Source organism: Nansenia antarctica, assembly GCF_963989245.1.
Source record: "Nansenia antarctica genome assembly, chromosome: 2".
NCBI classification, from domain to species: Eukaryota; Metazoa; Chordata; class Actinopteri; order Argentiniformes; family Microstomatidae; genus Nansenia; species Nansenia antarctica.
In genome coordinates, this window is record NC_137675.1 from 21,606,534 (window position 1) to 21,624,265 (window position 17,732).

Below are 17,732 nucleotides of genomic sequence, written 5' to 3' on the forward strand. Positions count from 1 at the left end.
ACCAAACACATGCGCCCAGTGTGGGAAGATTTTTAGTGAAGCAAGACACCTGAAGAAGCATCAGAGAACACACACAGGAGACAATCCATACCACTGGTTGTTATTGGAATGAGTCTACAGTCGAAGGCAGTAAGACTGTAGACTTGGTTACTTTCTTTATTTTTTTGTTTTGTGATATATGGAGATCTTTCTTGGTCAGGTGGCCGGAAATGATATATTGATGACTCAGAGAGAAGGTTGAATTGTAATCATTGTATTAGGCAGATCTGGGTTGCATTCTCTTGTACATATGTTTCCAAGGCAGCATGCTCTGTACTGTCATTAGTTCCCATACATGGCTCTATCCTGTGTCCATGCTGTTCTACCCTGCTGACCAATGTAAGGCTCCTATGTCCTTAGAGTTAAACTGGTCTCACTGTTACTTTATGGTATATGCCTGCTCCTAAGAATGTTGTTTACTACTGAGAGTGGGCACACTTAAAGTATGTTTAAGGTTAAACAATGAGTATCACAAATACTTTTGTGGGGGGGGGGGGGGGGGTTGGGACATGTTCGTGTTTTCAATAAAAATAAATTAAAAAAAACATGTGGAGTTCTTAATAAAGTCAATGAATGACCACATCAGAAATAAATTAGGCATCGGTTTCATCATACAAAGTACATTATATGTCAATATGTCAATGTCTGGAAGTAGATCTTCAATCAAAGGAACGGCCTTGTGTTTCTGGTAACAAGGAGTGCTATTTGATTCTTTGATAGTCATCAGTCTTGCACGTGTTCTTGCCTCTGTTCACAGCGTTAATAGGTTTTATTAACTTAAGACAATTTTAGCATTATCATTACACTACACCCCTCCTTTTCTTGACTTAAGTCTATAAAATCTTAGGCTCTCCATCAATGGATTGTAGAATTAACCTGCTCAGAAACAGTTGTAAACAAAAATACAGATGTTAAGCATAAGTTTGTTAATTGGGTTATCTGGACTGTTGTTCCCGTCCCTTAGAATTCCTAGAAGAAAGTTTGTAAGTTCGTGCTGTTGAATTCAGCTGTTTACTGCTGATGACACTGTTAGTTGCGTGCGTCAGTACAATTGAACAATTACGACTACATAAAAGTATGTGTAAGTCTCTCGTCATCATCATGTCTCTGTCTTAAATCATAAGAATTAACACTTCCATTGTTTGTCACATTGAAATGTCATTAGTTTGTCTCATTTCTCATGTTTCATCCGGCAATAGCTTCCTTCAGCATCTGCAACTTTCTCTCCCCACTTCTGCAATGGTTATAGACCAGATCTTAACAGCATCTCGGTCTCTGAGTCCTTCGCTCAATGTCTCTTGATTTCCTTGATTCTGTTTCGCTGAATCTAGCATCCTGTTCGTTAGACGCCATCTGATATATGGAGATCTTTCTTGGTCAGGTGGCCGGAAATGATATATTGATGACTCAGAGAGGCCTGAATTGTAATCATTGTATTAGGCAGATCTGGGTTGCATTCTCTTGTACAGATGTTTCCAAGGCAGCATGCTCTGTTAAGTCCAAGCTTCAAGCATGGCTACGCCATAAGGGATGCCGAGCTTGGCTACGGCTGGTGCCGAGCAAAGTACTGATTGTTTGTTACAGCTTATATACCGTGCTCAGAGAGGGAATAGCTTTACCTCGTAACTTACAATACTGACATTAGTTCCCATACATGGCTCTATCCTGTGTCCATGCTGTTCTACCCTGCTGACCAATGTAAGGCTCCTATGTCCTTAGAGTTAAACTGGTCTCACTGTTACTTTATGGTATATGCCTGCTCCTAAGAATGTTGTTTACTACTGAGAGTGGGCACACTTAAAGTATGTTTAAGGTTAAACAATGAGTATCACAAATTGGGCATATAGTCACACAAAAACGCATCATATCATTTTGTTATCTTGATTTGCCATAATGTCCACGGTGACATGCTTTTTTGGTTGTCATTTCGGCAACATTTTTGTTTGCACTTTGCAAAGTATTTTACATACATTCAGGAGAACCTTTGTGGTAAAGAACAACAATTGTTTTTTTGTTGTTGTCCCCCAGGAGTCTATTTCCCTGCCAAATAATAAAGCACAATGCTAGCTAGGCCTTGTAGAGGAGGGGCGATCAGGTCAGTAGGAAGTACTCATGTATTTTAGTTCTCACAGTCGATATTAACCCTCTATGGCATGACTTTTTATTTTAGATGGGAACAAATATTCACCCCACTTTTTCACCCCAATGTTATCGCCTGGTTACACGTTACAGCTAGCTAGCTAGTCACAGCTACTGTTAGGTTCACAACTGTTGTTCACTGCGTTGTTGTTGTTCATTGATTGGTGTGAGTGTGTGAGTGCATGAGTGCGTGTGAGATCATTTTGGAATTTCATAAATAATGAAATCTGTATGCCTTTTGAGTCCTGTATGCCTTTTAAACTGCTTCAGAATAAATATACCGTCATTGAAATTCTATTGTGGTTGTCTTTGGGAATCTGTCTTTGAAATCTATCCTCTTCTCTCTGCCAAGCCCCCGCATCACCCCCTTTCTCTCTGGTCCTCCTCATCACCCCATAACTCCTTCAATCTCCTTCTACAGCTGTCATCTTCTCATTCTCTCTCCCTCTCGCTCTCTCTCCCCCACTCTCTCCCTCTCATTTCCATCCTGTGTCATCTGTCCCGCTCTTATCTTCATCCTAATTTTAATTTTCATCTCACCCTCCTGGCTCTCTTTCTCCATTAGTGTTGAGTGTTGTCTGACTCAAACATTGCTAAATCTCTCTCTGTCTCTTCAGGCTGGTTGGTTGGGTGATGTTGAAGTTGTTTGGGTCTGAGTTCTGCAGTGTTCAGGTTAACCTCAACCACCTGGCTGCCCTGCGCAGAGCCTCACAGCAGGTACGCACACACACGCACACACACCTCCTCACATGTACATGCCTGCATGCTGTTGACCTTGACAATGATGAGAGTCATTGATTTAATATGCATGCGCATGTCTTTCTTTGTTCCACAGAACACTTCCCTGGTGTATGTGTGTGTACATCAAAGCGTTGTGGACTACGCTCTTATCCCCCTGGCTCTCTTCTGTAACAACCTGAGAGTGCCCTACACACTCTGTCCCCTACAGATACGCAACACCTGGCTACGGTATACATACACACACACACACATACACACACACATACACACTCACACCTCAGAACACACAAATCCTGCGTTCTTACAAAAATGTGTGGGTCGCTCACTCTTCCAGTCATTTAACTCAGGTGATGTGCTGCTATAGGTCAATCCTGCAGAGACTCCTCCCTCTTGGTGCAGGACTCCTCCCTCTTGGTGCAATCGCAGAGCAGGATGCTGAGATGGACAGCCTGTACTCACCAATCATGACCTCTGTAAGTCGGACTCTTTGAGTGCCGCTGCGGGTACACACACACACACACACACACACAAACACTCAAAAGCAGACCCTCTTTGAAGCTCTCCCAGTAATGCCACATGTTTGAATGGCAGCTTTTTAATCAGAACGCAAGCTGTCGCAAGCCTCGTCTACTCTCACACTCATTATTAGATGGAAATTAACTACAGGCCTGAGTTTCACCAGAGAGTGATGATTGCGTTCTGTGTGTGTTGCAGCAGAGGGAGGGGGGGGGGGGGAGTAGAGAGGGATGGAATGAGGGGAGAGAGAGAGGGGGAATGAGTGGAGAGAGAGGAGAAGAGAGTGGGAAGCGAGAGAAACAGAGGAGGAGAAAAGAGCTAGTGTGAATGCAAGTGTGCGTTTGGCAGGCCCAGGCAGGTTTTTTCAGATTTTCGAAGGAAGTGATTTGTCTGTATGTTGTTGCCTTATTTAGAGAAGGCCAGTGAAATGTAGGAATCTTTTTTGCTCTCTCTTGCATTCCTTTTGTCTTTTCCTGTTTCTCCTGTCTCTTTTTTCTTTTTTTTATTCCTTCATTCTGTTTCTCTGTCTCTCCTCTCTCCTCTCTCCTCTCCGTACTTGAGTACGGTATAACTTTGGCTTTGTTTAAAAGTTGTCCATTTACAACATAAAAGCATCTTTTCTTTTGGAGGAGTTAAAGGCTAATTAAGAACATTAATCAATATATTAGAATGAAAAACAGGTCAGCTGCACACTTATCTGAAGAACTGCAGCAGTGAGTAAGCAGGTTGTTTATCAGATGTAGCCGTAAGCTGGTAGTTTAATGGACGTGCTGCAGTGTGAAGGTTATCTATTGCCTGTGTGGAAGTAAGTAATGTGTCAGTGTTAATAGACTTGTCATGTTTATTGAGTGTATTTCTCAGGCCTGCTCTGCTGCTGTTCAGTAGTCATTGAATTTGCTCCATCTGTGAGAGAACAAAAGGACGCACAAGCACGCACACACACAACCACATTTTGACACACACACACACTTTGTTCTTTTTCCCATCTCTCATTCCCTATCTGTAGTTGGTTGGTGAGTTGCTGTGTGAGGGTCAGACACTGAGTGTGTGTGTGTCGGGGGAGAGCGGACGAGGAGGGCAGTGGCTGGCACGTGTCAGACAGGCTATGACAGACGGAGCAGTACCCAATATCAGCCTGGTCCCTGTCGGCATAACCTACGACTGTGTCCCCAAGACTGATTCACAGGTTTGGAAGTTACACACACACACACGCAACCATGCACACACACACACACACACACACACACACACACACACACACACACACACACACACACACACACACACACACATTAATCATCTTAAAGGAGCAATCTCTAACTTAAATTTCTTCTGTGGCAACTCAAGGTACAACAAACACTTTTTGTGCCACAATAGAAACCCAACCCATCATTTAACTAACCAGTGCAGGGCTATTTTGAAACAGAGATGGAAGTGACAGATGGCAGTATCCCTCTCAGGGGTTTTTAGTCCTCTCCTCCCATTGCCACATAAAAAAGTAACTTTTTGGAATCGGATGACGATTATCGTTTCCTCCGTGTGTGTGTGTGTGTCCGACGTCCGTACATGCGTGCGAGTAGACGGATGGGTGGCAGTACTGAATGCTAGGTTAATTGCCATGATAAAATTCCCTCTTATCTTGTTCTTCATTATAGTCCAGCAGACACACACACACACACACACACATTCACTCTTCATCTTATTGTTAATTAGATCCTGCTCATTAGTGTTATTGCACCTCTAATCTTCCTCCTAATGGGAGAGCCTTATCATGATATAATCACAATGCAGTGTTTCCTCCCGAATATTTCACATTAGTGGCGGAGCGGTTATCTTTCGCGCGCACAGCGCATAAAATGCACACTGGCGCTCAAAACAAAGACGTAGTTTTACCAAAAACTAGAGGGTGGCAACAATTATAATTTCTTAAATAGCGGTTAAGTCATTAAAGCCGAGCAGGTGATTTTATATAGAAGGTGATCAAATACCAACATATCCTACAGCTGCAGCGGAACATGCGGAACGCGCATTACACACACACACACATGGGCGTCACCACCATATATTTGGGGGGGGACGTGTCCCCCCCACCTTTGAAACAAGGTCGTTTGGACCCCCCCACATTTGCCATCAAAAATATGTTGCATGACTGGTCAGCGTTATTTTCATTGCTTCACAATCAAATCCGTTCCACTTTATGAGTAGGGGATTGCCCATATCCAGAAGTCCACTCCGCGTTTTACTTCTGTTTTTAACACGGCAGCAGCAGAATCAGACACGCACGCAGATTCAAAACATTCAGACTGAGGCAAGATGATATTTAGATCATCCACCAAGATGGATATAAGGAAAAAAAATTCTAAGAAGAGAAAAGTAAGTCAAAGTCATCCAAGTTTTCCCGTGAGTGGCCAAACAGCAACATTGCGTTCTCCCAAGGTCAAACACAGCCAGCTTTTCTGATAAGAATGTTAGCACCTTATGAGACATTCTCTGTATTAGCAATAGAATTAGCATAGCCTACTAGCAACCAAATACGAGCTAGATCAGCTATATGGCACTAGCAGTTTTGTTAGGCATTACTAGTGCGGTTAGACATGTTTAAATGCAGAACAGACACAGGCGAAATGTCATCAAAAGCACAGAATGGCGACAAACACCTCACAGTGCTTACCTGTCCTGTCATTATTGCATCTCCTGCCCGTGTTCATTGCCCTGAGCATTTGCACAATTTAATTTGGCCATTGCACCCACCCAAAGAATCAATTTTGCATCTGATTGCTTGAGCTAGGGTTAAAAAATAAGAAGAAAACACCTGTTCCATTTATTTTTCTATTTCTAAAATGCTTGTGATTGTATTTTTTGTATTGATGATTGTATTTCTATGTCAAATGTTCTAATAGAGAAAAACAATATGAACAAGTGCTCAATGCATCCCCATTTCTCCTGATATAGGTGGTTGAGAATGAGAGTGAGTCAGAGGCAGGGGCAGCAGGCAGGGGCAGTGGAGACAGCTCTAATTCACTCTTTGATTTTGTTTGTTTGTTATAGTTGTATGTTCTGCAATGCACTGAAGAGGGCTAAGTTTGATTGTAATAGGCTCTGAGTAGCCTAGGTACATATTTTATGTTTCCTCATAACTTTTTATTCAATTTGTTGACTCAAAGTTACCTCATTCTTTTCTAATTCACTCTTTGATTCTTTTTGAATCTTCATATTTAATAAAGTACCTAAAAAGTGCCACGTGTCAGTGTCAGGCCTCTGTGAGTTAAACCAAAACATAATAGTAGTCAGTAATTGCAGACCATGCCAGCTCCAAGGAAAAACAAAGAAAGAGGGAGATTATTTTGGGTGTAAAACGCACCAGAATGCAGGAAATTGAATCTACTATTTAAAAAATTTCGGGGGGGGGACCCCCAGACCCCCCGAAAAAAAAGTGTCCCCCCCACATTCAAAAAGCTGCTGACGCCCATGCACACACACACACACACACACAGAAAGATCAATACGAAGTAGGCCTACATGAGAGTACTCGCACAAAACCGGCTAACGTTACTCATTAACTGTTTACACAAGTAAAATCACAGTGTGACAGTCAGATGGAGCATTCGGTAAACAACAACAGCAAGGTAATGCTATCAGTTGAGTTAAAGAAAAACAACTCTTACCTTTGAGGACACCAACATGAGCCCTGCTTACCCGTACCTCCGCCGTTCTGTTCGTGGTGATTTTAGAGGCAATAGATTATTTTTGCCCCGCGCATATTGCTATGAATAGTTCGAAGCTAGGTGCTTGCACGTTAGGTGCGAGAATGCTCGGTTAACCCATTAGCGGGAACATTATTTGTTTCACAAAATAGGCTGATTTAATTGACCATGAACATCAGAGACATACATTACGAATGTTCATTTAAAATACTCTAATATACTGAGCACTGGTATAAGAACATGAACCAGAGAACAGCAGTAAATGCAATAACCCACAGTCGTCGCTGATGATGTTGCATTTTCGATTAGGATACGTTTACGGGATTAAAGGCACCGGCGACGGGCTAAAAGAGAAATCCAAATGTCCCGCTAAATTCGGACCAATCACAAAACTGTTTTGAAAGCGCGTCGCCTCGCGCCGCGCGCCTGTTGAGAGCGATTCAGTCTTGATTGCAGTGCGAACACAAACGACGAGGTTAATTGCAACATTGTAACATATTATTGTAAATAACTACGGCCTAAATCGTAACGAAATGTTGGTCTGGAAGCGGCCTAAATCTAGCTTCAATCTGCTTTTTTTCTGTTCTCCGGTCATAATAACTCGCTGCCTTTCTGCGCAGCCTGAATCAAAGTGGACTGTCTGAATCAATTAGTGGCGGAGGAAATTCATTCGTGGCGGCCCGCCACGAATAAATGCATATAGAGGAAACACTGCAATGGCTGACTAATCTGTGTGTGTGTGTGTGTGTGTGTGTGTGTGTGTGTGTGTGTGTGTGTGTGTCTGTGTGTGTGTGTGTCTGTGTGTGTGTCTGTGTGTGTGTGTGTGTCTGTGTCTGTGTCTGTGTGTGTGTCTGTGTCTGTGTCTGTGTCTGTGTGTCTGTGTCTGTGTCTGTGTCTGTGTGTTCTCAGACTGCTACGTGGCAGATGAGTTGGTGGTGTCTCGTGCGTATGTACATTTGCATGCGTCATGTTCATGGGAATAAGGATGAGTGTCTTTGTGAGTGATTTAGATATAGTGCTTTAATTATACCACTTTTATAGCCTATGGTGTGTGTTTTCCCCCAGGCTGGGTTTCCGTCTGCTGTGCGGAGTGTGTTGTCCCTTCTGTGGGGTGGACAGAGGGGCAATGTGAGGATCCACTTTGCCCAACCCTTCTCTCTACGGGTGGGTCTACAACACAACACAACACAAAGGGCTGTTGCAGACTCGCAGTGGTTGCTATTGTTTGTCCTCTTTGACGAACTGTGCAGATCAAAGCTCACATTTGAAGAAGTGCTCAATCTGGGTCAGTCTGAATGACAGTCAGTGACGTCCTAGGAACCGCTGTCTTGTCAATGAAACAGTAGTCTAGTGTTTCTTAAGTCTTGTCTTTGTGACTGTAGGAGATGTGTGAGTCAGGGAGGTGCAGAGTGGATGGAGGACGCCCTCTACAGGACCTGCTGCTGCCTGCTATCCTCAACAACAGGTGTGTGTGTGTGTGTGTGTGTGTGTGTGTGTGCGACTCTGTGCCTGGATCTGTGTGTATGTGCACGCTACCTGCTATACGCCAAAACAGAGGCATGTGTATGCAGTAGGTGTGTAACGGTTTACGTATTTGTACCGAAAATGTTCAGTACGGGTCCTTCGGTTCGCGTGTGTACCGAACGAATTCAGCTGTACCCACTGCACGTGCAGAACTTTTTTGTGTGTTGAAGTAATCTCAGCAAGTATGGATGCGCACACACGCCACAGAGACATTGTCAGTAGTTTATCTTAAACTAGAGCTTGAAGTTCCTCCAGAATCCCTTAAGTCTCCTGTTTGGGAAAATTACGGTTTCTCAGTTACCTACAAAGACAGGTGGATCGGACTAAAGCTAGCATTGTTCAACTGCGATCGGGTTGGCTGTACGTCGAACTTGCTCACTCATTGAGACAGCATCACCAGAACATCACAAAACAGTGAAGTACAAACCCAGCTCCCCCATGGTCTTTAAGTAGCCCATACTCCGTTGTCGAGAACACAGGTTTTAAAGGTTTTACTGTTCTCCCTCTATACCAAGTCTCTTGGCTCGGCAATCTCCTCTCATGGGTTCTCCTACTACAGCTACGCAGATGACACTCAACTCTTCCTGTCCTTCCCCCCCTCTGACCTACATGTGGCAACACGTGTCTCTGCATGTCTCGCTGACATCTCTACATGGATGTCAGCCCACCATCTCAAGCTCAATCTTAACAAGACTGAGCTACTCTTCATCCCTGGGACAGCCTGCTCTCTCCAAGACTTCTCAATCACAGTGGAGAACTCTACTGTAACCCCCTCTCAGACAGCCAAGAACCATGGAGTGATCCTGGACAACGGCCTATCCTGTGCGGAGAACATCGCAGCGACAGCACGCTCCTGCAGATTCTTCCTTTACAACATCAGAAGGATACGACCATTCCTCACCAGAGAAGCAGTGCAACTCCTGACCCAATCCCTGGTCATCTCCCGCCTTGACTACTGCAATGCACTCCTGGCCGGGCTCCCCGCCTTCGCCATCAGACCTCTGCAGCTCATCCAGAATGCTGCTGCCCGTCTGGTGTTTAACCTCCCCAAATGTTCTCATGTCACCCTGCTCCTTCGCACCCTTCACTGGCTCCCGATAGCAGCTTGCATCAGATTCAAGACCCTGGTGCTTGCCTACCAGGCAGCAAAGGGGACAGCCCCTGCATACTTGCAGGCAATGGTCACCCCCCAAACTTCAGCCCGTGCACTCCGCTCCTCCACCTCTGCTGGCCGACTGGCCCCACCACCTCTACACCAACACGGCAGTCGCGCTGCCCGGTCACGTCTCTTCACGACACTGGCTCCCCGCTGGTGGAATGAGCTGCCCAGGTCTGTCAGAACTGCAGAGTCACTACCCATCTTCCGTCGGAGACTGAAGACCCAGGTTCAGGTTACATCTGAACTGCTCCTCCTGAGACATTACCACCCCCCAGCACTACGTCTCCTGAGACACCTGCTTTTCCCCTTTACTATGCCTCCTAAGACTCTACTGCCCCCCTTGTACTGTCTCTTCAGTGTCTATAAAAAAATAAAATAAAAGACTTTTTCACGACGACTGCCAGTGGCCCCTGGCCTGAGCTAGATTATACCTCCTGCTAGAACCGGTGAATTGATTATTCACTTCCTTAGTCAAATGTATTGATTGTAAGTCGCTTTGGAATAAGGCGTCTGCTAAATGCCAAAAATGTAAATGTAAACATTGAAAGTAATCAAGTATTTTTATGTAGTTCCCTCTCGTCCGCATTTCATTCAGCAAACCATACCAGCCCTTTATGAACAAGCACAAACTACAGTTGTCCAAGACTTATCCAAGGCACCATCTTAATTAAGAAAGGAAGACCCACTGTTTAGTAATAATGAGGGGGGGGGGGAAATAGGAAAATAAAGTTTGTTTTGTGAATTTTTACCCTGCTGTACCGAAAACATACCGTGACTTCAAAATCGCGGTATGTACCGAACCGAAAATGTTGTATACCACTACAGCCATAGTATGCAAGGATGCATACTCCTTAAACACACACACTCACTCGTCGCCATGCAGACGCACGCACACAACCATTAGGTCATCCCAGGATCTCTCTGTGTGTTTCTATTCCCTGTTGTCGTCATCCACGTTCACGTCACTGCCGTCCCCTGTGCACTGCCTAAAGAGGTCGCACACTCTCAACATGCACCCTTGTCTGGGCTGCCTAAATGATGCTCACTCACACAGTCTATGGGCCTTAACCAGGCCAGCCGTTTTATCCCTGTATGACGCTCTTCTGAATGAACTGACACATGTTGCAATATTTGATTTGATTCCTTCTATCCTCCCTTCTCTGCCTTCCTCTCTCATCCCTTGCCACCAGCTCCGAGGCCATATTTGGGCAGAGGATGATGTCGTGGGTCCTTCCCCCTCATTATATGCCTGAGCTCAGCCAGTCAGAGAGAGACCTCTGCGTCGCCCTCACCCTGCATCTCATCTACTGTAAGAACCTTGTTCAAGTCAAGTGTTTTCTCTATCCACCTCAGACAGACTACTTGTCAGGTGTTACTCTCTGCCTCTCTCCTATTTCCTTCTCTCTGTCTCTCTCTCTCTCTCTCTCTCTCTCTCTCTCTCTCTCTCTCTCATTCCCACCGTCTCATATTCGATTAGGTTACAGAGTACTGGGAACGAAACGTAGTTTGACATCTAACCAGAGTGCAAAAGACATGATATGTAGGCAGTGCATGGTATTATAGTAGTATGAGGTATTACAGTGCGCATAAATAAATGAATATAAAAAGTACATTGAGATGTGTATCAATATGATGTGTACAGTTATGATTTACATACAGTATGATATGTACAGAACAAGGGCAATAGATCTTGAAGTATGTAACATAATATAAGGGTGCATTCACACCTAGCTCGTTGGTCCGAATCAGGGAGCGTTTCCCCCCCTAATTCGGTTCATTTGGGCATATGTGAACACAGCAATCGCACTCTGCTCCGGATCAAATCAACCGGACCGTGTCCGCCTAGAGAGGGTGGTCTCGGTCCACTTGCTATTGCTCCACGGAGCGATTTGTTTGCAGTGAGAATGCACGTTTCCCACAAACCAAAGTCCTGTACTCTGCACTGTCGAAACACACAACAACATTTGATTGTCAATCACTATAGTATCTTTAAAAAAAAAAAGTGGGTTAGGGTTAGGGGGGGGGGGGGGGTGTAGTGCCGTGGAGATTGCATCCTCCGTTGACCTGTTCGGCCGGTAGGCAAACTGGTGGGGATCCAATGTGGGGGGTGGGTGGTTTTTAAGGGGAGTCAGGATGCAAGGACCAACCGCTCGACCAACATATCTATATGTTATTCTCTCTCTTTGTCTGTTATGTCGTACACTGAGGTGATGTTAACGTGTGTTGATGTATGTGGCCTGTTTCCTGTTTACAGCTACTGCATCCTGTATGGCTGTGATGTCAACCAGCCTGGTGGCTTGTCTACTGCTGCACAAACACCGCAAGGTACTGATCATACCGGCCTGATACTAAAAGATGTATACGTGTCTGTGTTTTAGTGTCCGTGTGTTTCAGTGTCTGTGTGTGTGTGTGTGTGTGTGTGTTTGCACGCATCTCTCTCTCTCTCTCTCTGTTGGAGTGACCTCCTCTCCCATGGTGATGTCATATTGATGAGTCCCAGTCTGAGCTAATGAGCCATAAACACACCACCATTCCTTGTTAGTTTGGTTGAATGGCCACCATTTCCTGTGTCTTTCCCCTCTCTCTGTCTGGTCTCACTGGGTGGTCATGTCATGTTTGCTATTTGTTTCCATTGGTCATCAGACAGTTTGCTCAGCTACCCGACCACCCCTCTCTGGCCCTCTCTCCATCTCTCTCTCTCCATTACCCTCTGTCTCCACTCTCTCTCCCCAGGGTGTGTCTCTCTCTGCTCTGTGTCGTGACGTGGCCTGGCTGATCGAGGAGGTCTTGTTCAGGAACAAAGACATGGGCTTCGGGGGAAGTCTGGTCGGGGTGATCTACCACGCCCTCACCCTCCTCACCCCCCACCTTACCCTGGCAGCCCTTCCCTCCAGGACAGACCCCCTCGTCGCCCCTCACCCCTCCCTCTCCGCCACCCTCAGCCTCTCCCTCCACACCCGTGTACTCACACACACCTTCATCCAGGAAGCTGTCGGAGGTGGGTGCGTGTGCCGACGCCCGCACACAGGGAATATCAGTAAACGCTATGTTAGCACTCATGATTCTGCTCTATATGGAGCTAACAGCTCTATTCAACATGCTGTGTGTGTTTTGGTCAGCATGTGCTGTGTCGGCCATGCTGAATGAGGTGGCGCGCTCCGGGGTCAGCAGCACGCTCATGGGTGACGATGTCCACGGTGACGACACCAAAGGTGACATGGAGTTTGGCGTGGCGCTGTGCCAAGACGAGCTGACGGAGAGAGCTCTGCAACTCTGTCATCTACTGCCGCCTGGCTATATACCTGTGAGTATGCGCACACACACACACTCTCTCTCTCTCTCTCTCACACACACACACACACATTCTCTCTCTCACACACACACACACACACACATTCTCTCTCTCACACACACACACACACACACATTCTCTCTCTCTCTCTCTCACACACACACTCACACATTCTCTCTCTCTCTCTCACACACACACACACCAGGGTTTCCGTTAACCGGTAATTACCGGTCTTTGTCCGGTAAAATGTGTTGAAGTCCGACAAATTTAAAACTCGTCGGTCATAATGTCCGGTGAAAATAATTCCCTCTAAGCACAATTTGAATACAATTCGCTAAAGTTCACATTCTGATTCCTTCTATTTTTAAAAAGACGAATATATAGGCTATGTATTTCTTTTATTATTATATGATTTGACGCCGGCATGATGATGACTCCTAATGTGTAGGCTAGCCTATGCGAAACAGCGGTAATAGTCAGATGCCACATGGGATTGATGCCAGATGGGATTACAGCCTAACCAGTCTATTACCGCTAAACCCAGTAGCCCATTCGGCGATAACCCGGCCCATCTGGCAACCCTGCCAACCCGGCCACCATAATAATACGCAAACGTTGCAGCTCAAAGTCAAGTGCACCATAGCGAGCGATTAAATTAATGTAAACATGGCAAGACAAAGTAAGCTTAACAATGACTTCATGAAACCAAGCAACAATGAGTCTGAGGAGAAGTCTGACTCTGAAGAGATGGAGGTAGTGGCTCCTCCAGTCAAGAAGTCTCGAGGGTTCCGAGTTGAATGGAAAGAACATTTCCCCTGGCTGCGTTTAGATGAGGAAAGAAAAATGTTCTGCTCACCGTGCGAAAAATCGGGGAGGAATAACGGATTCACGAGAGGAGCAACACATATGAGAATGTCGGCTCTCACTGATCACAGTCGGTGCAGTGAGCACATATCGGCGGTCAGTTTGAGGCAACAGCAAACCGCTATGAAAGGCCACTGTGAGCAGGCTAATGAAACGGCTAACAATAAGCTGCACTCTCAGCTACAAGTTGCATTTCACATGGCAAAAAATGGCATCGCATGTCATCAGTATGTGGGACTGACTGAGCTACTGAAAGCAGTTAAGGCTCCAGATTTTGTCTTGAGTGAGGGCATTTACCGCCACAGCGACTCCGTTGATGACATGGAAAGGGCACTGGAAGACGTTGTGATGGATCAGCTGGATGAAAAGCTAAAGGGGAGTGACTTCATTGGAATTATCATTGATGAGACAGTAAATATCACCGTGGACAAGAAGCTGATTATATACGTGAAGTTGGAAATAAAAGGAAGAGTTGAGACATGTTTTCTGGGCAATTATGATGTGCACTCCGGGACCGCACAGTGTATATTTGACAAAGTGGTGGAGGTGCTCCGCGAGAGAGGTGTGGAGCTGTCCCGCGTCATTGGCCTGGGCTCGGATGGGGCCAGTGTAATGATGGGGAAGCGTGCTGGAGTTGGTGCTCTTCTGAAGAAACAGAGTGCGTTTTCCATTCAGGTGCACTGTGGTGCCCACCGAGTTGCGCTGGCCGCGCTAGATGCTGCAAAGGCTGTTGACCAGGTAGGAGCCTACAAGCGCACAACGGCTTCTGTGATAATGGCATAGCGCGCATGCGAATCATGTTATATTCTTATATATTATATAGCTCGCATCTAATCGTATCGGATGAGAAATAGACATTAAACGGCATATATAGGCTACACAACAGTAATCACCGCGACAAACAGCTATATTATATTCTAATATGATGACCGGAATATCTCACGTTTGTCCGGTAAATCGAAATCTTCCCGGACACGATGACCGGCGGCAATTTTTTCTAACGGAAACCCTTACACACACATTCTCTCTCTCTCTCTCTCTCTCTCTCTCTCTCTCTCTCTCTCTCTCTCTCTCTCTCACACACACACACACACACACACATTCTCTCTCTCTCTCTCTCTCTCTCTCTCTCACACACACACACACACATTCTCTCTCTCTCTCACACACACACACACACACACACACACATTCTCTATCTCTCTCTCTCTCACACACACACACACACACATTCTCTCTCTCTCTCTCTCTCTCTCTCTCTCTCGCACACACACACACACATTCTCTCTCTCTCTCTCACACACACACACACACACATTCTCTCTCTCTCTCTCTCTCTCTCACACACACACACACTCACACACACACACACACACACACACACACACACACACACACACACACACTCGTTGATCATTTCGTAGCCGACAGGAATAGCACAAGTCATGTGTTGGCCCGCACTGAAAATATTGTACGTGTTAAGAAATCTTTCACATTGAAGAACACAACCGTTGTCAAGAGGTTTAGAATAGTCTACAACAAAAGGGTTTTAATGCAAGACAACTTGGGTAGGACACTCCATTTTAGAAAGCGCATTTTCCAGACCAAAACAGTATTCAAACCTGCTTCTGCCTCCTCCTCGCCTGAGTCTGATTTTGATTCGCTCACATATATTCTCTTACATCCTGAAAAAGATCATGACAATAATATTTGTATTATAGTATCAAATAACCATTATTGCTATCATTATTCACTTCACAATCAAGGTTTAAACCCAGCTAAATGATAAACAGCAGTCATTCCCCTATGAGTGAGAAACTTTCTCTTTGTGGGGTGGGGTAGGGGGAGGGGTAATATGGCTACAGTAGGCCTAAAAAGTTGGATATGGGCTGTGGCATTTTCTGTAGCATTTCATGTCACATTTTGCTGCAAATCCTGCTGATTGGTGTCTCCTCATTAAATGTAAATGTAAAAAATGTAATTACTGTGGTACGTAAAACTCAAATTAACTGTTAGAACCAGGAAGAGTCCTGTAGGCTTACCTCTTGGGGGCTCATGTTCTTCAGACTTCAGCACAACACGACCAAACGAGTTCGGGGTTATCTTTGCAACACAGGGTTCAGACCTGGGACGATGATCAGCAACATTCAACAAGCATGGCGTCGACCTCAACCCCCCTCCGACTAGAACTTCTGCAGGCCTGATAGCTGGGTTGTGTGGAGGGCTGTCCAGTCCGCTGTCTGACGATTGGGGTGTGTTGTTGACCCTCTCAATCACTCGTTGAAATCTATGGATATAGATAGTTTTCAGCATATTGTTAGAAATACTTTTGTCACACATGTTTCAAAATCATTCCTTTTTCTGTTAATCTTTCAAACATCATACCTCTGTGTATAGGGGGGATCAGCGACGTCCTGTTCTCTCTCCAAATTGTCTAAGAAGCCTCTACTGAGTTCAGCGTCGGCCAATTCTCTCTCCACAATGTCTAAGGAGCCCGAGAATTCAACGTCGTCGCGGGTCCACATCTCAGGATCGCCATATTGAGCAGTGTTTTGCAGTGTCTCTGGAGCAGCTAATATTCCGGCCCAAACGTTTTCAGGCCGATCGCCTAGGTCTAGGATGCCTGTATCAAGCCTGTGTACACGCATATAAATGCACACATATTATTAAACAGTCACGCCCCCCACCCACACACACACACACACACACACACACACACACAAACCCCCAATCCTCCACAGCTGTTTTCATTGTAATAACTTGTATACATAGTGTAAACATTATTTGATTATTAATCCAACCCCACACACCCACCAGAACACACTACACATTAAAGGCCTTACCTTACATATTAACTTCCATGGCGATTTCGGGGTCTCTGAATGCACTCGATGGTGGAGAATTCGTCAGGATTTGAGTTCTATCTCTCGCGGAAGTGAAGAGAAGAATTCGACTGGCACTCGCTCTCTCTCTCTCTCTCTCACGAAAGTGTCTGCATCAAGAGCTGTCTTATATACCATTTAAAACAGACGCCCTCCGAACGTCATTATGCATATTGAAGCATTCGTGAACCTTTTTAAATGAGGGTTAAAATCATCACCTTTATGCGCGTCTGTAGTCTTTGAAAACAAACGGAAATAATCCGCCGAGCGAACTCACGCTGTGACTAAAGCCAAGCTCCGGCGCCAGGTGTATTGTTTGAAATCTTGCCTATCAACGGCGCCACATCGCCGTATTAACACATACAAACTGATTAACCAAACATTATTTTAGACAGACGTCTGGGCACGCAACACCCCACCACTCCACATGGTACGCTCTGTGTGACACCTCGGAGCCCCAGCCTTACTAGTACTCGTTTTACATGATATAATAACGAATTCCTATGTGTAATGAAATAAGGACATACGAATAAATGTTCTTCATGTTAAAACGTTTTATTATCATCATCACATGTCATAGTGTAAACAGTCCCACACACACACACGCCCACACACACGCCCACACACACACACACACCACCCCCGTCTGTGTGAACACGGCGATGAACTGCTCTAAAAGTCTTGTTAACCAAACTCCAACTAATCGTCGGGGTAATGCAAGTTTCCTGACAGTCGAACATTCAAAGATCTGGTCTATCTCGGCCATTATTTTCTCCATAATGATCCACTCATCCCACGTCACCAACATTTTAAGATGCCTCCACATAGCGACATATTCCATGTTGTATGTGTATCTATTTCTGCCAATACCA

At 45.3% G+C, this 17,732-nt stretch overlaps 1 protein-coding gene across 1 annotated transcript; it reads left to right on the forward strand.

Annotated features, from left to right (window-relative positions):
* Positions 1-2,811: 2,811 nt before the first annotated feature.
* Positions 2,812-16,522, forward strand: LOC308149952 (glycerol-3-phosphate acyltransferase 1, mitochondrial-like; the record flags this gene model as incomplete). The annotated part of the gene is made up of 12 exons (XM_080522830.1): positions 2,812-2,895; positions 3,014-3,147; positions 3,284-3,392; positions 4,442-4,621; positions 8,205-8,303; positions 8,522-8,604; positions 11,013-11,131; positions 12,077-12,147; positions 12,556-12,820; positions 12,942-13,126; positions 14,501-14,716; positions 16,376-16,522. The coding sequence occupies 12 exons, from the start codon at positions 2,812-2,814 to the stop codon at positions 16,520-16,522; spliced, it is 1,692 nt and encodes a 563-aa protein (XP_080378956.1).
* Between the last annotated feature and the right edge of the window lie 1,210 nt (positions 16,523-17,732).